This window comes from Pelodiscus sinensis, chromosome 27 (genome assembly GCF_052426305.1).
Source record: "Pelodiscus sinensis isolate ZL-2025 chromosome 27, ASM5242630v1, whole genome shotgun sequence".
Taxonomy (NCBI): Eukaryota; Metazoa; Chordata; order Testudines; family Trionychidae; genus Pelodiscus; species Pelodiscus sinensis.
Window position 1 is genome coordinate 5,895,161 of NC_143078.1, and position 13,995 is coordinate 5,909,155.

Below are 13,995 nucleotides of genomic sequence, written 5' to 3' on the forward strand. Positions count from 1 at the left end.
AATTGCTGCTTACTGTGGTCCAAGCTGCCTGTGTGCAGCTTTATGAGTCACAGGAACAAGGGCCAGCTGGGTCTCCAAGGTTCATTATTAGCATTTCTATGCCTCTGATGTTAATTTTTCAGTCTGAGAAAGAAGTTCCAGTTTGCAGCTTTTTGAAGAGGCAGGAATTCATGAAAGTGTGAATTCATGAAAGTCTTTTCTGACCATTGCATGTTGATGTCCGTGAAATGGCCCTTGAGATGCATCTGCACCTGCAGCACCATTGAGAAGTACTCCTGGTGGTTCATACCTATTGAGCAAGGTGGCCGGGGTCCAAGATGGGAATGTGCATTCCATCTATTGCCCCACCAGTTAGGGAACCCCATTGCAGCAAAGCCTTCCTCTATGTCCTCCACGTTTCCCAGAGTCACTACCCTCCGTAGCATAAGGATATTGATTGCCTTGGCTACTTGCATCATGACAGCTCCCACTGTTGATTTCTCCACTCCGAATTGACTCCCAGCTGACTAGTAGCTGTCTGGCCTTGCAAACTTCCACAGGGCTATTGCCACTCACTTCTCAACATTCAGAGTGGGTCTCATTCTGGAAATTATGTGCTTCAGGGCAGGGAAAGCAATTCACAAACTTCAACATAAGTGGCCTTGTGTATATGGAAGTTCTATAGCCACTGCCAGTCATCCCACACCTGCATCACAATGTGGTCCCATCAGTCTGTGCTTATCTCATGGCACCAGAACCGGCATTCCACTGTATAGAGGACCAAATGCATTTGCCATTCCTTCAACTCGAATGCTTTGCACAAGAGTATGTTGATGGCCTCCTAAGATTTGTCCTCATTTCAGTGGACACTGAATATGCTGTGGATATACTACAGATTAGGTGCACCATGGTTACGATCATTATCATAATGCTTTCATGCTCAATGGGATTCACGACGAGTTCCATGCTTATGCTACTATAGTGTCAGCATGATAACCAAGGGAAAAAAAGGGCGAGAAAAGACCATTTGCCATTGCTTTCAAGCAGGAAGGGGGGAAAGAGGAAACGAGTGCATTATGGGTTGCTGACTATATGTACCCACAACCACCTATTGCACAGTTTTGGTGTGCACTGGGAACATAACTCAGAATGCAAAGGGGTGCAGACACTGTGGGACAGCTACCCACAGTGCATCGCTCTCAAAGTCAACAGTAGCCACTCTACTGGGGATGCCTTACTTCAGACTACATTGAGTGCTTATGCTCACTGGGGATATGGACATTCAACTTTACAAAATCATTTGCTAAAAATTTGACTAATAACTTTGGTATCTCTCAGTGTACATGTGGCCTCTGAAAAAAGCAGGTTAGAATATGCATTATTGATGTTGGAGGGAGAGGGCTAATTTAACAGCAGAGGTAGTAATTGCAGGGATGAACAACAAAAAAGTAACCTATGACAAGTGTTTAGTTACATAAGCTAACTAATGGAGAAATACTTAAAAAACAACAAATACTCTAGCAGCACCTTAAAGACTAATGACTAACAAAACATGTAGATGTATCATGAGCTTTTGTGGATACCCTTTTCTTCATCTGGGTTTTACCTGTGAAAGCTCATGATACCATCTGCATGTTTTGTTTGTCTTTAAGATACTGCCAGACTATTTGTTGTTTTTTCAGCTTTTCCAGTTACAGACTAATTCGGCTACCCCTCTGAAGCGAATGGAAAAATAGACTATTCATGAATCTGCTCTTCTCCCCACTATAAAACAAAGCTGAGCTGAAACACTCCTCTAGAATTTCTGCTCTGCACCAGGAGTGTGCACACCTGTGTAGATTTACATAAATGGCAGTTTTATAGCAAAACATTAGTTTAAGTGTCCAGTCACATTGAATATTCTTCTTTAACAATGGACTATGTGAATGCTCTGTAAAACACTGAATGGCCCTTATGAAATCCACAATACAATACATTTGAGCAACTAGCACATGTAACACTGCCTGCTTATAGAGGAAATCGTGTGTGTGTGTGTGTGTGTGTGTAAAATGATATAGAAAATGTTTTTCACCCCAAAAACATTATGTGATTGTCACCTTCATTCTTAATATGGAAATACAGAAGGCTACCAAGAGCACATCAAACCTGTTCTCTGCTTTATACATTGGCTCAAAAGCAGCAGAAGCTTGACTTGAAAAGGACAAGGGGATAGTGGTTTGGGCTGGGGGGTATGTGCCAAAGAGTCCAGGGTTCAGAGGGCACCTCTATACAGGTGCCAGCAATTTTTCAGCTCTGTAGCCCAAACCGTGTGAGCTTTGGTCAGATAACCCAGACCAGACACCAGGTTGTTTAACTTCCTGTGTAGATAAATCCAGAGAGAGCCTGGGCAGCAGGGCAGGCATTCACCTTGGCTTGGCATGCTAGGGCAGTGTCCCTGGTCCTGCTTCCCTACTCTGAGGACCCAGAGCAACCACTCGCCCAGCTCCCAGTCTCCTGCTCTGGAGCAGAAATGTCTTCCTTGAGGTGGCTTCACTCAGCTCAATTTCATTCCTTGCCTCCAAGAACTCCCTCTTCTGAGCACCCAGGGGGCTAGAACACAGGAAGATGTCTTGGTCCCCATCTCTGGCCTTTTGTTATCCCCTGGGGTCATTCTACAATATAACTATCCCTACAACCAGACGGACACCTGCCTGGTCTAGTGCAGAGATCGTGAACCTCATTGAGGTTTGGGGGGAAACTTCCAATGCCCTCGATCTCTGCACTAGGTGCAGGAATGCGGCTGTCTACAGCCGCATGGCTGCCAGCCTGGCCACCAGAGGCCACATGTGCAGCCAGGAGCAGGGGCGGAGCAAAAGTAAAGAACTGTGACAGGCATATGCCAGGGCCTCCCAACCAGGGGCTGACCTGGAGGCCTGCCTGCAGTATGAGGCCCTGGACCGCATCCTGGGGGGTCAGACAGTCTGTGCCCCCTGGTGGTCATTGACCCTGGGGCAAAGGGCCCTGACCTTAACACAGAGAAAGAGGAGGAAGAAGAGGACGGCAGCAGCCAGGAGCCTGCAGGGAGCCTGCCCTGCACCCAGGACACTTCTCTAGTTTCACCACAGCTGCAGCATCTGCGAATACAGGGCGCATCATCCTGCCTGGAACATCCACCCGCACACAGGCCAGCAGGCGCACCCACAACCAAGAGGAGTACCAGAGGCAGCAGCTGCGATTACAGGGACAGCAGGTTCACAGCCAAGAGCAGTGGGTGCAAGAAGACCTCCAGCTGCAACGGGAGAGCTTGCGGGAGCTGCAGGAGCAGGGCCATGCCCTCCACGAGCACCTGCAGGCCCTGGCGGACCAATTACTGCCTCCAGCCCCTGTGGCCACCCCACCTATTGCTCCTCCTCCCTCCCCTGCTGCTCCTCCTGCTTTTCCCACCCCTCCCATCCCTCCTGCCCCACCCTCCATACCCACTCCTCCCTGGGAATGCTGAGGCCCTTGCACCTACAGTGCTGCGAGACGGGAGTGATGGCAAAACCCCCAACCATGAGCTTCCGCTCCCCACTTCGTCCCCTTGCCACCCCCTTCCAGCTCCCTCCTCCCAGGTTTCCCCCCTCCCCTCTCCCACCTTCATCCCACTCTCCCTCCACCCCAGTTTTGTGAAATAAAGAGAGTTTTTTGTGACAACACAGGTGTTTTTCTTATACATCAGGAAGGGGAGTTAGGAAGGGGAAAAGGGAAGGAGGTGGGGGCGGAATATAAGTATGAGTGTAAATCTTCTGTGTTGCCTGTGGAGGGGTAAGTGTGATTCTGGGCAATTGTCTGTGGATAGTCAGTCCTACTGTGACTAAGGTACAAGTTTTTCTCCATATTTGCCTCAGGGAGATAGCTGTGTGTCTATGAGTAAGATTTCTGCATATGTGCCTCATTTCCATTAAAAGTATTTGCGCAAAATCATGCCAGTCTAGACCTAGCCTGGGAGGGCAGTAGGGTAAGTTACTTGTGGTACCTACCGACAGTGTGGAAGCTTGTAGCAGTCTAGAAAGCTGCAAGGGGAAGGAGGATGTTTCTGACATTCTACCAGAGAAATCTGTTTGTTTGCCTGAAAGGGGGTTGTGTGGAGACCTGTGTGTTCAGCGTATAGGGGAAACTCAGGAGGAGGTGATGGTGGCCCATCAAGACAATGCTCCTGTAGGTCCAGGGAAAGGTGAGCTTTTGCTTAAAGAAGTTCATAGGGAAGAGAAACCTTATGGTGCTGTTGACCGGCAGTTTGCTGTGCCTGAAGGGGGTAAATGTGACTTGCATTTAGAAAGATCCAATGTGAACAGTTGTGAAGGAGTTGCAAAGGGATTGGAAGTGCTTTCAGATGAAGTGGAAGCAGCCAGAGAGGTGGAATAGCCCTATGGTGACCAAGTGACTGTTTTTGACCAGCTTGCTGCGGAGCGTGTGTTGCTGGGACAGGAATGTTTACTGTTCGATTATGTGAGGGAACAACGTGTGTCTCAGGTTCAGAGGAGCAATTGTGTTGTAGTGAATCTCTCTGGAATGCAGGAGATTGCAGAGAAACTCCCATCTTTGGAAACTGTAGACAGTTGTCATCTATCAGTGAGCTTAACATCTAATTCCAGGAGGAAGCAGAGGTTGGTGGTGAAAGTGGCCCACTTGGAAAACTGGATTGAAAGCAGGGGGCCAGATTAGTGTCTGGACTGCATGCTACCTGATTAGCTGTGGGGAGCAAGGCAATTCCATGGCCATTGTGAGCAGGAAAGACACACCCAGTCAGCCCTATGTCTTGGAGATAGGGGGTTCTGAATTTGAAACCAGAGAGCAAGGGGGAAGAGCAAGACTTGTGTTTGCCAAGGAAGGCTGGAGTTTTTAAATCTAAAAGCCCAGAACTTGCTATGGGTTTGTTCCCATTGCTGATGTCAACTTTTATAACCACTGTACTGCTGTTACTAAGAACTGTAACAATGTCCAATGTACATGATTCAAATTCCCAAACCAGAAAAACAATAAAACCTGAGGGATTTATCTAGACTTTACCCTACTTATACATTATGAAGATCATGTCAGGTATTGGCACGCTCACTACTGGTTTATCCAGCTATGTAGACTCTTTTCTCAAACGCTACGCAACCAACACCCCCAGCTATCTCCGAGATACTACTGACTTCCTAAGGAAACTACAAAACATCGATAACCTCCCCAATAACACCATCCTTGCTACCATGGATGTAGAAGATCTATACACCAACATCCCACATGAAGATGGATTACAAGCAATTAGAAACATTTTCCCAGAGGACACCACTGCCAATCTGACCTATGTAACTTTGTTCTCACCCACAATTATTTCCAGTCTGAGAACAATTTATACCTCCAGATTAGTGGCACAACCAGGGTACACACATGTCCCCACAGTACGCTAACATCTTTATGGCTGATTTAGAACAACGTTTCCTCAGCTCCCGTCCTCTCTTACCCCTTCTTTACTTACGCTACATCTTTATGATCTGGATGCATGGCCAAGAAACACTGGAGACATTCCACAGAGATTTTAACAACCTACACCCCACCACCAATCTCAGCCTGGACCATTCCACACGAGAGATCCATTTACTGAACACCACAGTACAAATCACCAATGGAAAATTAGACACCACTCTCTACAGAAAACCCACCAACTCATATAGTTACCTACATGCCTCCAGCTCCCATCCAGAACACACCATATGACCCATCGTCTATAGCCAAGCCCTTCGATACAACCGCATATGCTCTAATCCCACTGACAGAGACCAGAAACTTCAGGATCTCTACCAAGCATTTATAAACCTCAACTACCCACCTGGAGAAATAAAAAAAAACAAATTGAAAAAGCCAGACAAATACCTAGAAACCATATACTTCAAGACAGACCCAAGAAAACCAACAACAGAACACCGCTTGTCATCACCTACAGCCCCCAACTTAAACCTTTTCCAACACATTATCAATAAACTACAACCTATACTGGAACAGGATACTTAACTCCTAGAGGCTCTGGGAGACAGACCCATAGTCTCCTATAGACAACCACCTAACCTCAAGATGATTCTTACCAACAACCACAGGACATACCACACTAATACCAAAACTGGAACTTTCCCTTGCAAGAAACCCCATTGCCAGCTTTGTCCACATATTCATTTTGCTGATACCATTATTGGACCTAACCAATTGAGTTATAAGATCAAGAACACATATTCCTGCTCATCCAGAAATATAATTTATGTTATCATGTGCCAAAAGTTTCCATCTGCTATGTACATTGGACAAACGTCTCAGACACTTTGCCAAAGAATCAATGCCAAAACAGATATTAGACAGGATCACAAAGAAAAAACAGTTTCTTGCCATTTCAACCAGAAAGGGCATTGTCTCAACGACTTGATTATCTGCATCCTGCTTCAAAGACATTTTAACATCAAACTTGAAAGAGAATCCTCTGAACTGTCATTCATGCTTAAATTTGACACTTTAGGCTTAGGTCTGAACAAAGACATTAATTATCTTACCTATTACAAAGACAGCTTCCCCAATTATCACCTCTAATATCATTAGCTCCCAGACATTTACCTCCCCCCTCTCCTCCCCCTTCTGTTCTAAAATTTGATTTGTCCTTTTCATATGCGTTCATTTTTTTGATTGTATCCTTTGGTATAATGGTCATACCAATTTTCTTCCACTGTTTGATCTGAGGAAGTGGGTTTGGCCCACGAAAGCTCACCACCTAATAAACCATCTTGTTAGTCTTTAAAGTTCTACATAGTCCTGTTTTTTGTTTCATCTAGACCAGACTAACACGTCTACATTTCCATTAGTATTATGAAGAGGCTTTTTTTTAGATACAGACATGTCCTCTATCTTCCTCAGTATCTAGAGACCAAAACTGGCTCAGAGACAAAGGAGGGAAAAGTTAAAAATTCCTTTGTCTGAGTTTGAAATCCCTACCTACATTTCTATTGACTGGCTAGGTACAGGGGACATAGATAACCTCTTAGTCCCCAGGCTGCTGGCCATCCCCTGTAGGGTAAACTGAGGCAGCCATAAATGTGCTAGTAGGCCTCTAAACAGCATAACTCCATTCTAGGATTAAGGCCTGGGAACACCACAGTCAGGATAAGAGCTGCAGACAGTAAAAGACCCTGGGCACCATAGCAACCACGTTCTAAAACACTCGGACAGGGTCTCAGTTGGTAACGTAACACATTTTGCTTGAGATAACATTCATAAAATTTGCTTAAACTGTCTTGCTTCACTCCTAGATAATAAGCCTGAGAACCAAGCGCTGCACCAACTCAAGGCCATACCTGCCTGCTATAGCAACATCATCATCTATGCAGACTAAAATGTTATTACTGTTTTGCTGACATGTTTTGGCATTTGAACAATAACCACCTGTATATTAATTAATGAGCTGTTACTTTGCAATGGGCAGAGATATTATGTAATCTTTAGTAGTTCTATTGGCTTATGTGCTCATTTCGTCTTGCTGCTAGACCTATCAAATCATTTTTCCTCCGTCCACCTGCTGACTATATAACCTATTGTATTGTGTTAATTAACCAGTGTTCACCAGGGTAACCCCTGTGTGTCACTCCATCAGCTGATGTATAATAAATCCTCCGCTTGTTTTCACCTACATCCAGAGTGTCCTGGCTTATTTCCAACATCCCTCATGGCCATGACACCCCTTCTTTTCCATTTTATGAGAAACAATCAAATTTGAAATACATCCCATTGTCCTGGCACAACTAAACCCTAACCTTGTTTTAAGTTAGGAGGAAAGGAAGCTGCCTACTGAATGTGTTGGTCCTTACTCTTTCCATGTAGCAGCAATTCCTGAACAAATAGACTCATGGGTGGATGGACACAAAGACAGATAGACGCCCAAACATTTTCAGATATATGGTAGATAACTTTCTCTCAGGCTGGGCAGAGGTAGAATGATTTCCTTCAAGAACTAAGGAGCATCACAAGTGTTATCACCTTCCACTCCAAGTGAAAGAAGCACATACTTGACCTGCTATATCTAAACAAATATACAACAAATTGTGTGTTAACGAGCCACCACACACATTCCCTGCTCCCCAGAGAAAACCTACCTAAACAAGACACTCCACGACATTATAGGTGTTAGTCACGATGCTTAATGCGTTAACCTAGCGGAAGGCGATCAGATAGGACATTGATAAGCATGGCATAAGAACCTATATAATAAAGAGGTAATGATTTGGAAGAAACATTTATATTAGACAAATACCTGCTTCTCACATACTATGTTTAACAAAGTACACAAAGTGGTCAGGTTTGTTGTTGCAAAAAAAAAAAAAAAAAAAAAAAAGTGTTTTAGTAGATAATCAAATAATATGACATGAAACATTTTTGCATACAGCGTAATTATAGCTGTGTCAGTCCCAGGATATTAGAGAGGCAAGGTGAGTGAGAATATCTTTTAATGGATAATATCTTTTATTGGAGAGAATATACATTTTATTTTATATCTTTTGTGGGCAAGAGACACACTCTTTCAAGTCACACAGACCTTACCCACCTTCACTCTATAATGAAAAATCTGAGTTCAAAACACAGGAAAAAAAAGAATAAGTAATCTGTAGAAGTCATTTATATTTCTCAATTTGAATTTAATATTGTAAAATTCTATCTTACACTCTATGGTGACATTTAGTCAGAATATTACTATCCTACATGCATACTTTTGGGTACATTACCTTTCAAGATCAAATCAGCATTTTCTTTGTCTGTTCTTCTGACATTTGACACACTGAAGAATCCAGACTTACATTGTAAGACCTAAACAGAAAAGAGAGAACATTTGCTGAATAAAAAATGTTCACATAATTAAGACTAAAACAAATTTAATGTAAAGTAGTTGATTAAAAAGATGGAACCTTTTTTTTTTATAAAACTAGGAACCATTTAAAGAAATAATTGGAGTCTTGATATTAGAAAAGTATTTTGAGAAGATATATTTACCAGCTCAATTTTCTACCAAGTGTAAGGGGACTGTTAGCCCCTTACTAAAACTCTGTGGGAGTTTTTGGTTTGCCAGCTCCCAGTGTCAAAAGGGGAGGGGTCCATGAGAAATCAGGGCCCTGAGACTGACAGACCCCAGAGACAATGGAAAGCAGCCAACACTCCAGCTCGGCCTGATTGACAGATTGGACAGGCCAGTGAGGAAAGCAAGAGGCCAGGCCCCATCCTCCCTGTGAGCTGGGATTGTTCTGGGTCTCTGAGCAAGGCAAGAGCTGAGACAGCTAAGAGAAGTGCAAGCTCTGTGGAGAAGAAGTCCTGCAGCAACAGAGCCAGGCACAGACAGCTCAAGGAGTGCAAGCTGTGCTGAGGGGCAGTTTTGCAGCAACAGAGCCAGGCACACACAGTCCAAGGAGCATAGACCCTGTGTTGAGCAGCAGGCTGGCAGTGCTCAGACAGCCAAAAGGGACAGAGAAGCAAACCAAGGAGCTGGAGACTGGCAAGGCAGCACAGCCTGCAGCTGGGTGTGGTGACCAGCTGGGACCAGCAAAGTGTGGGGAGAGGCTCTGGGCAGGGAGATATCACCAGCCAAGAGGCCCAGCAGGCCAGATTGGGAGAGGGGTCTGGCCACTTAGAGCTTGAGGCTGTGTGGTCACTCCTTGAGCAAGCATGTCCAGCCTGCAGCCCCCGTGCAGCACATCCAGGGCCTCTCAGGGGCCTATAAGGAAGAGACTGTGGACTGTCCTTACACTCTGCAGTCTGCTGTTTTGATGTTCCTGTGCTACAGAGCAGGATTGTGTGTTCTCATTTAACCATTCTCATTTTTTCTTATTCCTTTCTCTTTAATCAGTTGATGTTTAATAAAATTCTATTTGCTTAGAACCTTATGAAATGATTACTGGGCCAAGAAAGCATGCAGTGTGAAGAGAGCACCTCGGAGTGGGGACACCCTAACTCCTGCCCCTAGTGACTACAAGGTCGGGGATTAAGTCCCAGGAAACCTGGGCCCAGCCTTGTTGGGGTTTCGAGGACTCTGCTACTCAGGAGAGTGGAGGGGGAGCCCTCAGGATCAGGGAAGCTGTGGGGTAAAGGAAGTGGGAGCGGAGACTCAGATCCTTTCGCTGGTCCATTTCACCGGGGTGGTATAGAAGCCAGGAAAGTTCCCCACAATAGCGGGACCATTCCCCCGCTTACACAAGCAAAGTGTTAAAAGCATTACTGTTTAGAATTTTACTGCTAACAAGGACAAAATACTTAAAAGATTGTTTTCTTCTGTAAAATGCTCCTCAAAATAAAACAAAACACATTGGCAAAAATCTTATGTCCCCTATACTTTCAAGAACACAAACATTCTCACAGGAATTAAGTTTTAACAATACCAAAAAACAACATTCAACAGTAAGCATTTAATTTTAGATGTATGTGTGTATCTTTTATCATTGTCCTTCAGCAAGAGGGTAAGTGCTGTAGAAGTAAGTGTCACAAAACAAGCAATATTTTTGCCACGGGAGTGAAGTCTCAGATTATTCTTCTCACATAGAATCACTTCTGTATAGTTTATCATCCAGACTCAACAGCTCAATAAAAGCAAGACCAGAATACTATTTCATTTTCTTTTGTGTTTGATGTGAATGTATTTTGCTACCTGTATTTTGCCAGTAACGCACAAACAAGACTGCAATAGCCACATAGAGGCTGGTTCTCCAATATTTTTCAGGGTTAAATTCTAGCACCTTCTATCTTTCATATGACAACGTAACACTTTTGAACCAACATTAGACTGCTTCTCCTACAATAAAATCCAATTTCTGCTAGATGAGTATCTTTGCTTATGAACCTCCAAGACTGGATATTTTATTCAAATGACTTTGCAAACTGGGCTTCTGAATATAAAGCCGATCTTAAAGAAGCTACCTGCTTGATGATCAGGATAAAATGGAACCGAATTCCATGACCATCAACTTCACTTCAGTGGGTAAAGTTCAATACTCCACACTATTAAATAAGCCTCCTTAAAAACATTAACTATCATCAAACATTTAATGAGAAATGAGAAGCAAAGCTGAAAATTCTGTAAATCTGAACAGATTTCTAAAGAATGTCATTCCACATCTTGATGAGAGGACCATACCAATTATTACTTGTAGGTGGCTGCAATTTATTATTAGCTTAGTAAGGGATTGGAAATCAATTTTTGTTTAAAGTTGAACAGTGATTGTTAATGGCTTTACATGTATGCATTCCAGGAAGCAGTCAGGCTACAAATTTCATTCACCATATAATTAATATACTTGGGAGGAGCTTTTTAAAATTCAGTGGTAAGTCATGTTTTTGTGGGAAGGCAAAGATGCAAATCTTTTCACAACAGCTCACAAGTGATGCTGTCACCTGAAGGAGTAGCCAGATTAATTAGTAAAAATCAGAGTTTATATAATCGAAGGTAACTGAAGCAAAATTAATCTTTGTTTAAAAATAAAGAATAGATTTATACCTGATCTTTAGTCTATTTTAAATCAAAGGCATCTCAGTATCATGAATCCCAGGGTAACATTATTCAAGTGAATGTTCTACAAAGCAAAGTATCTATTTAAAAAAGTATCTACACAATATTATCTGGCAGTGATACAAAGCCAGTACTGTAGTGTGAGAACACAACTTCACAGGTAATTCTACACAAATCCCACTTTGTGTTTTTTATTTGCCATATTTAGGTTTGGCAGGTTTGAAGACTGAGAGGCTCTGTATGAGAAACATTCTTGAAGATGCGCACTACAGACACTCTACATGCAGAAATCCTGCTGAAAGAAATGGGCGCATGGTACAGCGTTGTATTCCACCATGCTGCAACTTACAGAGCAGAGAGTAAAGGGCTAAATTAAGCAACAATTTTACGGCAGTGTTTTGGACCAAGCCAGAACAAAGAATTTCTGCATCTATCCCACAGATATTTGTATTTTCATGGTATCTCGAGCATCTAGGCACACATCCATGGCTCTGTCATGTTTTAGTGACATGCAGTCTTATTTATATCATCTTATCCTTGCATATTTAAGACTTACACATTGGGGAAACACAATGGTCATACAGTGGACTAACTAACTAATCCAACAGTTTTCAAACTATGGTCCATGGAGCATTTTGCAAGCAGTCCATGGAGAGCTAATGATGCTGACTCTCATTCTAGTTTCAAACAGTTAAATCATACTGAAAGACATCTCTGGATCCTGAGAGAGAGTAGGATCCCGGAGCATGGTCTCTAGTCAGAAAACAAATGTTTATCCAGAAATTTTCAGACCTCCAGCCCCTGCATTATGAGCCCGTATCAGCTGACCTTGGCCAGCCATTGCTGTGTTATGGTTCTATTAACACCAGTCCTTCAATGCTGCATCTTCAGAATACCACAAATGTGATTTCTCCTGACATCCAGGTACGTGCAAGAAGAGACATACCCCGACAATAAGGTAAAGTAAATTACAGAAGGAAATACTCGTTCTTGCAGTAATGAAACACCATGATGAGAAGTTGAAAATCAGTAAAAACTAAGAAAACGTATCTAACATACCTTTTATTCTTTTGCCATATTTTTCCTGGATGCTTTCTAGCAAAAGCTGCAAGACTTGCTAAGCTACCAGTGGCAATGAAAGCCCCTTGGGGGAAAAAAACCAGCAATCAGACAATTGTTATTTTTTGTAACATTTTGATAAACACACCTAGCAAGCTTCACAGATAAAGTTGTATGGAAGAGTTTCTCTTGTATCCCAGCTCAGAGAAAAAAAAAAAATCACACGAAGCCCTTACTTAATCCAGAGAATAAGTTTTGAGGCTGGATTTCCCAATTCATCATATCTTTATTATGTCTCTCTACACTGCTGAATGTTTAGATTTTTAGTTCATTCAAAATAATGTTTAGTAGCCAGTCTAGTTTACATTCAAGATGTTCAAGTTTTATATTAACTGCTTCTCTTGAAGCTCCTCAATGCTGTTTAAAGAATTTAAAAATTTAAAAAATAGAAAACTTAATCCATTCACATTTGTCAGTTTCTCTTAATCTTGAATTTGCAAATAAAAATCTCATCAGTTTGGGCCAGCTAAAATGACATTTAAATTCTGCTATTACAATTTCAGGACAGTTTTCCCCAATTTCCATAAGAATGCAAGACTGGCCATGTGGGGTCAGACCAAAAGTCCGTTTAGCCCAGTATTGTGTCATCTAACAATAGATAATTTCTTTTGGGGTACTAAGCACTAACAGAACAGGTAAGCATTGAGTGATCCAATCGCTGTTGTTCATTCCCAGCTTTTGACAACTAAAGGTTAGACACACAATCCCAGCACAAGCTGGCTAATAGAGCCACTGATAGACCTATCCTCCATGAATTTATCTGGTTCTTTTTTTGAACCCTATTATAGTCTTGGCCTTCATAACATCATCTGGAAAAGAATTCCACAGATTGACTGTGTTGTATGAAGAAGTACTTCCTTTAGTTTGTTTGAAACCTGCTACCTATTAATTTCATTGGTGACCCCTAGTTCTTGTGTTATTGGAAGGATTAATAACACTTCCTGATCTATTTTCTCCACACAAGTCATGCTTTTATAGACCTCAATCACATCCCCCTTTAGTTGTCTCTTCTAGAAGCTGAAAATTCTTAGTCTTATTATTAGCACACAGGGACTACTGCATCTTAGAACCATTCAACAGGAATATAGACTGCAGAGTAGTTTGGGTCTGCATATTCTCAGTCCACAGGGCTCAGGAAATCTGCTTATAGCAGCCATCTCTAACAGAGTTGTGCTCCAAGCATACAGGGGCCTTACCAGCTGCATGAAGGCTCCAGTTTAACAATCCCTTAAACACACATTTAAAACACATTATAGATTCTGATTTACTTCAGTGGGATTTATTCATAAATGTAAGTGCTTTGATGAATGCTGCTCTTCTACACTGCTCCTAAAGGTTAAGCTACAGCCATTGTAGGAATTCTTTGGGAAAGG

General features: G+C 42.6%; 1 protein-coding gene across 7 annotated transcripts in view; it reads right to left on the reverse strand.

Annotated features, from left to right (window-relative positions):
* Positions 1-13,995, reverse strand: part of LOC112543740 (complement component receptor 1-like protein) — a 114,150-nt gene that overhangs the window by 68,652 nt on the left and 31,503 nt on the right. The window contains exons 19-20 of one of the 7 annotated variants that reach the window (XM_089773653.1): positions 12,563-12,647; positions 8,739-8,820 (exon numbers count right to left, since the gene is read on the reverse strand). The exons of the other annotated variants lie outside the window; for them this stretch is intronic. Of the exons in view, the coding sequence (XP_089629779.1) occupies positions 8,748-8,820; positions 12,563-12,647 (158 nt within the window). The 3' untranslated portion in view covers positions 8,739-8,747. The remainder of the gene's footprint in view (positions 1-8,738; positions 8,821-12,562; positions 12,648-13,995) is intronic. 7 annotated transcript variants of the gene reach the window in all.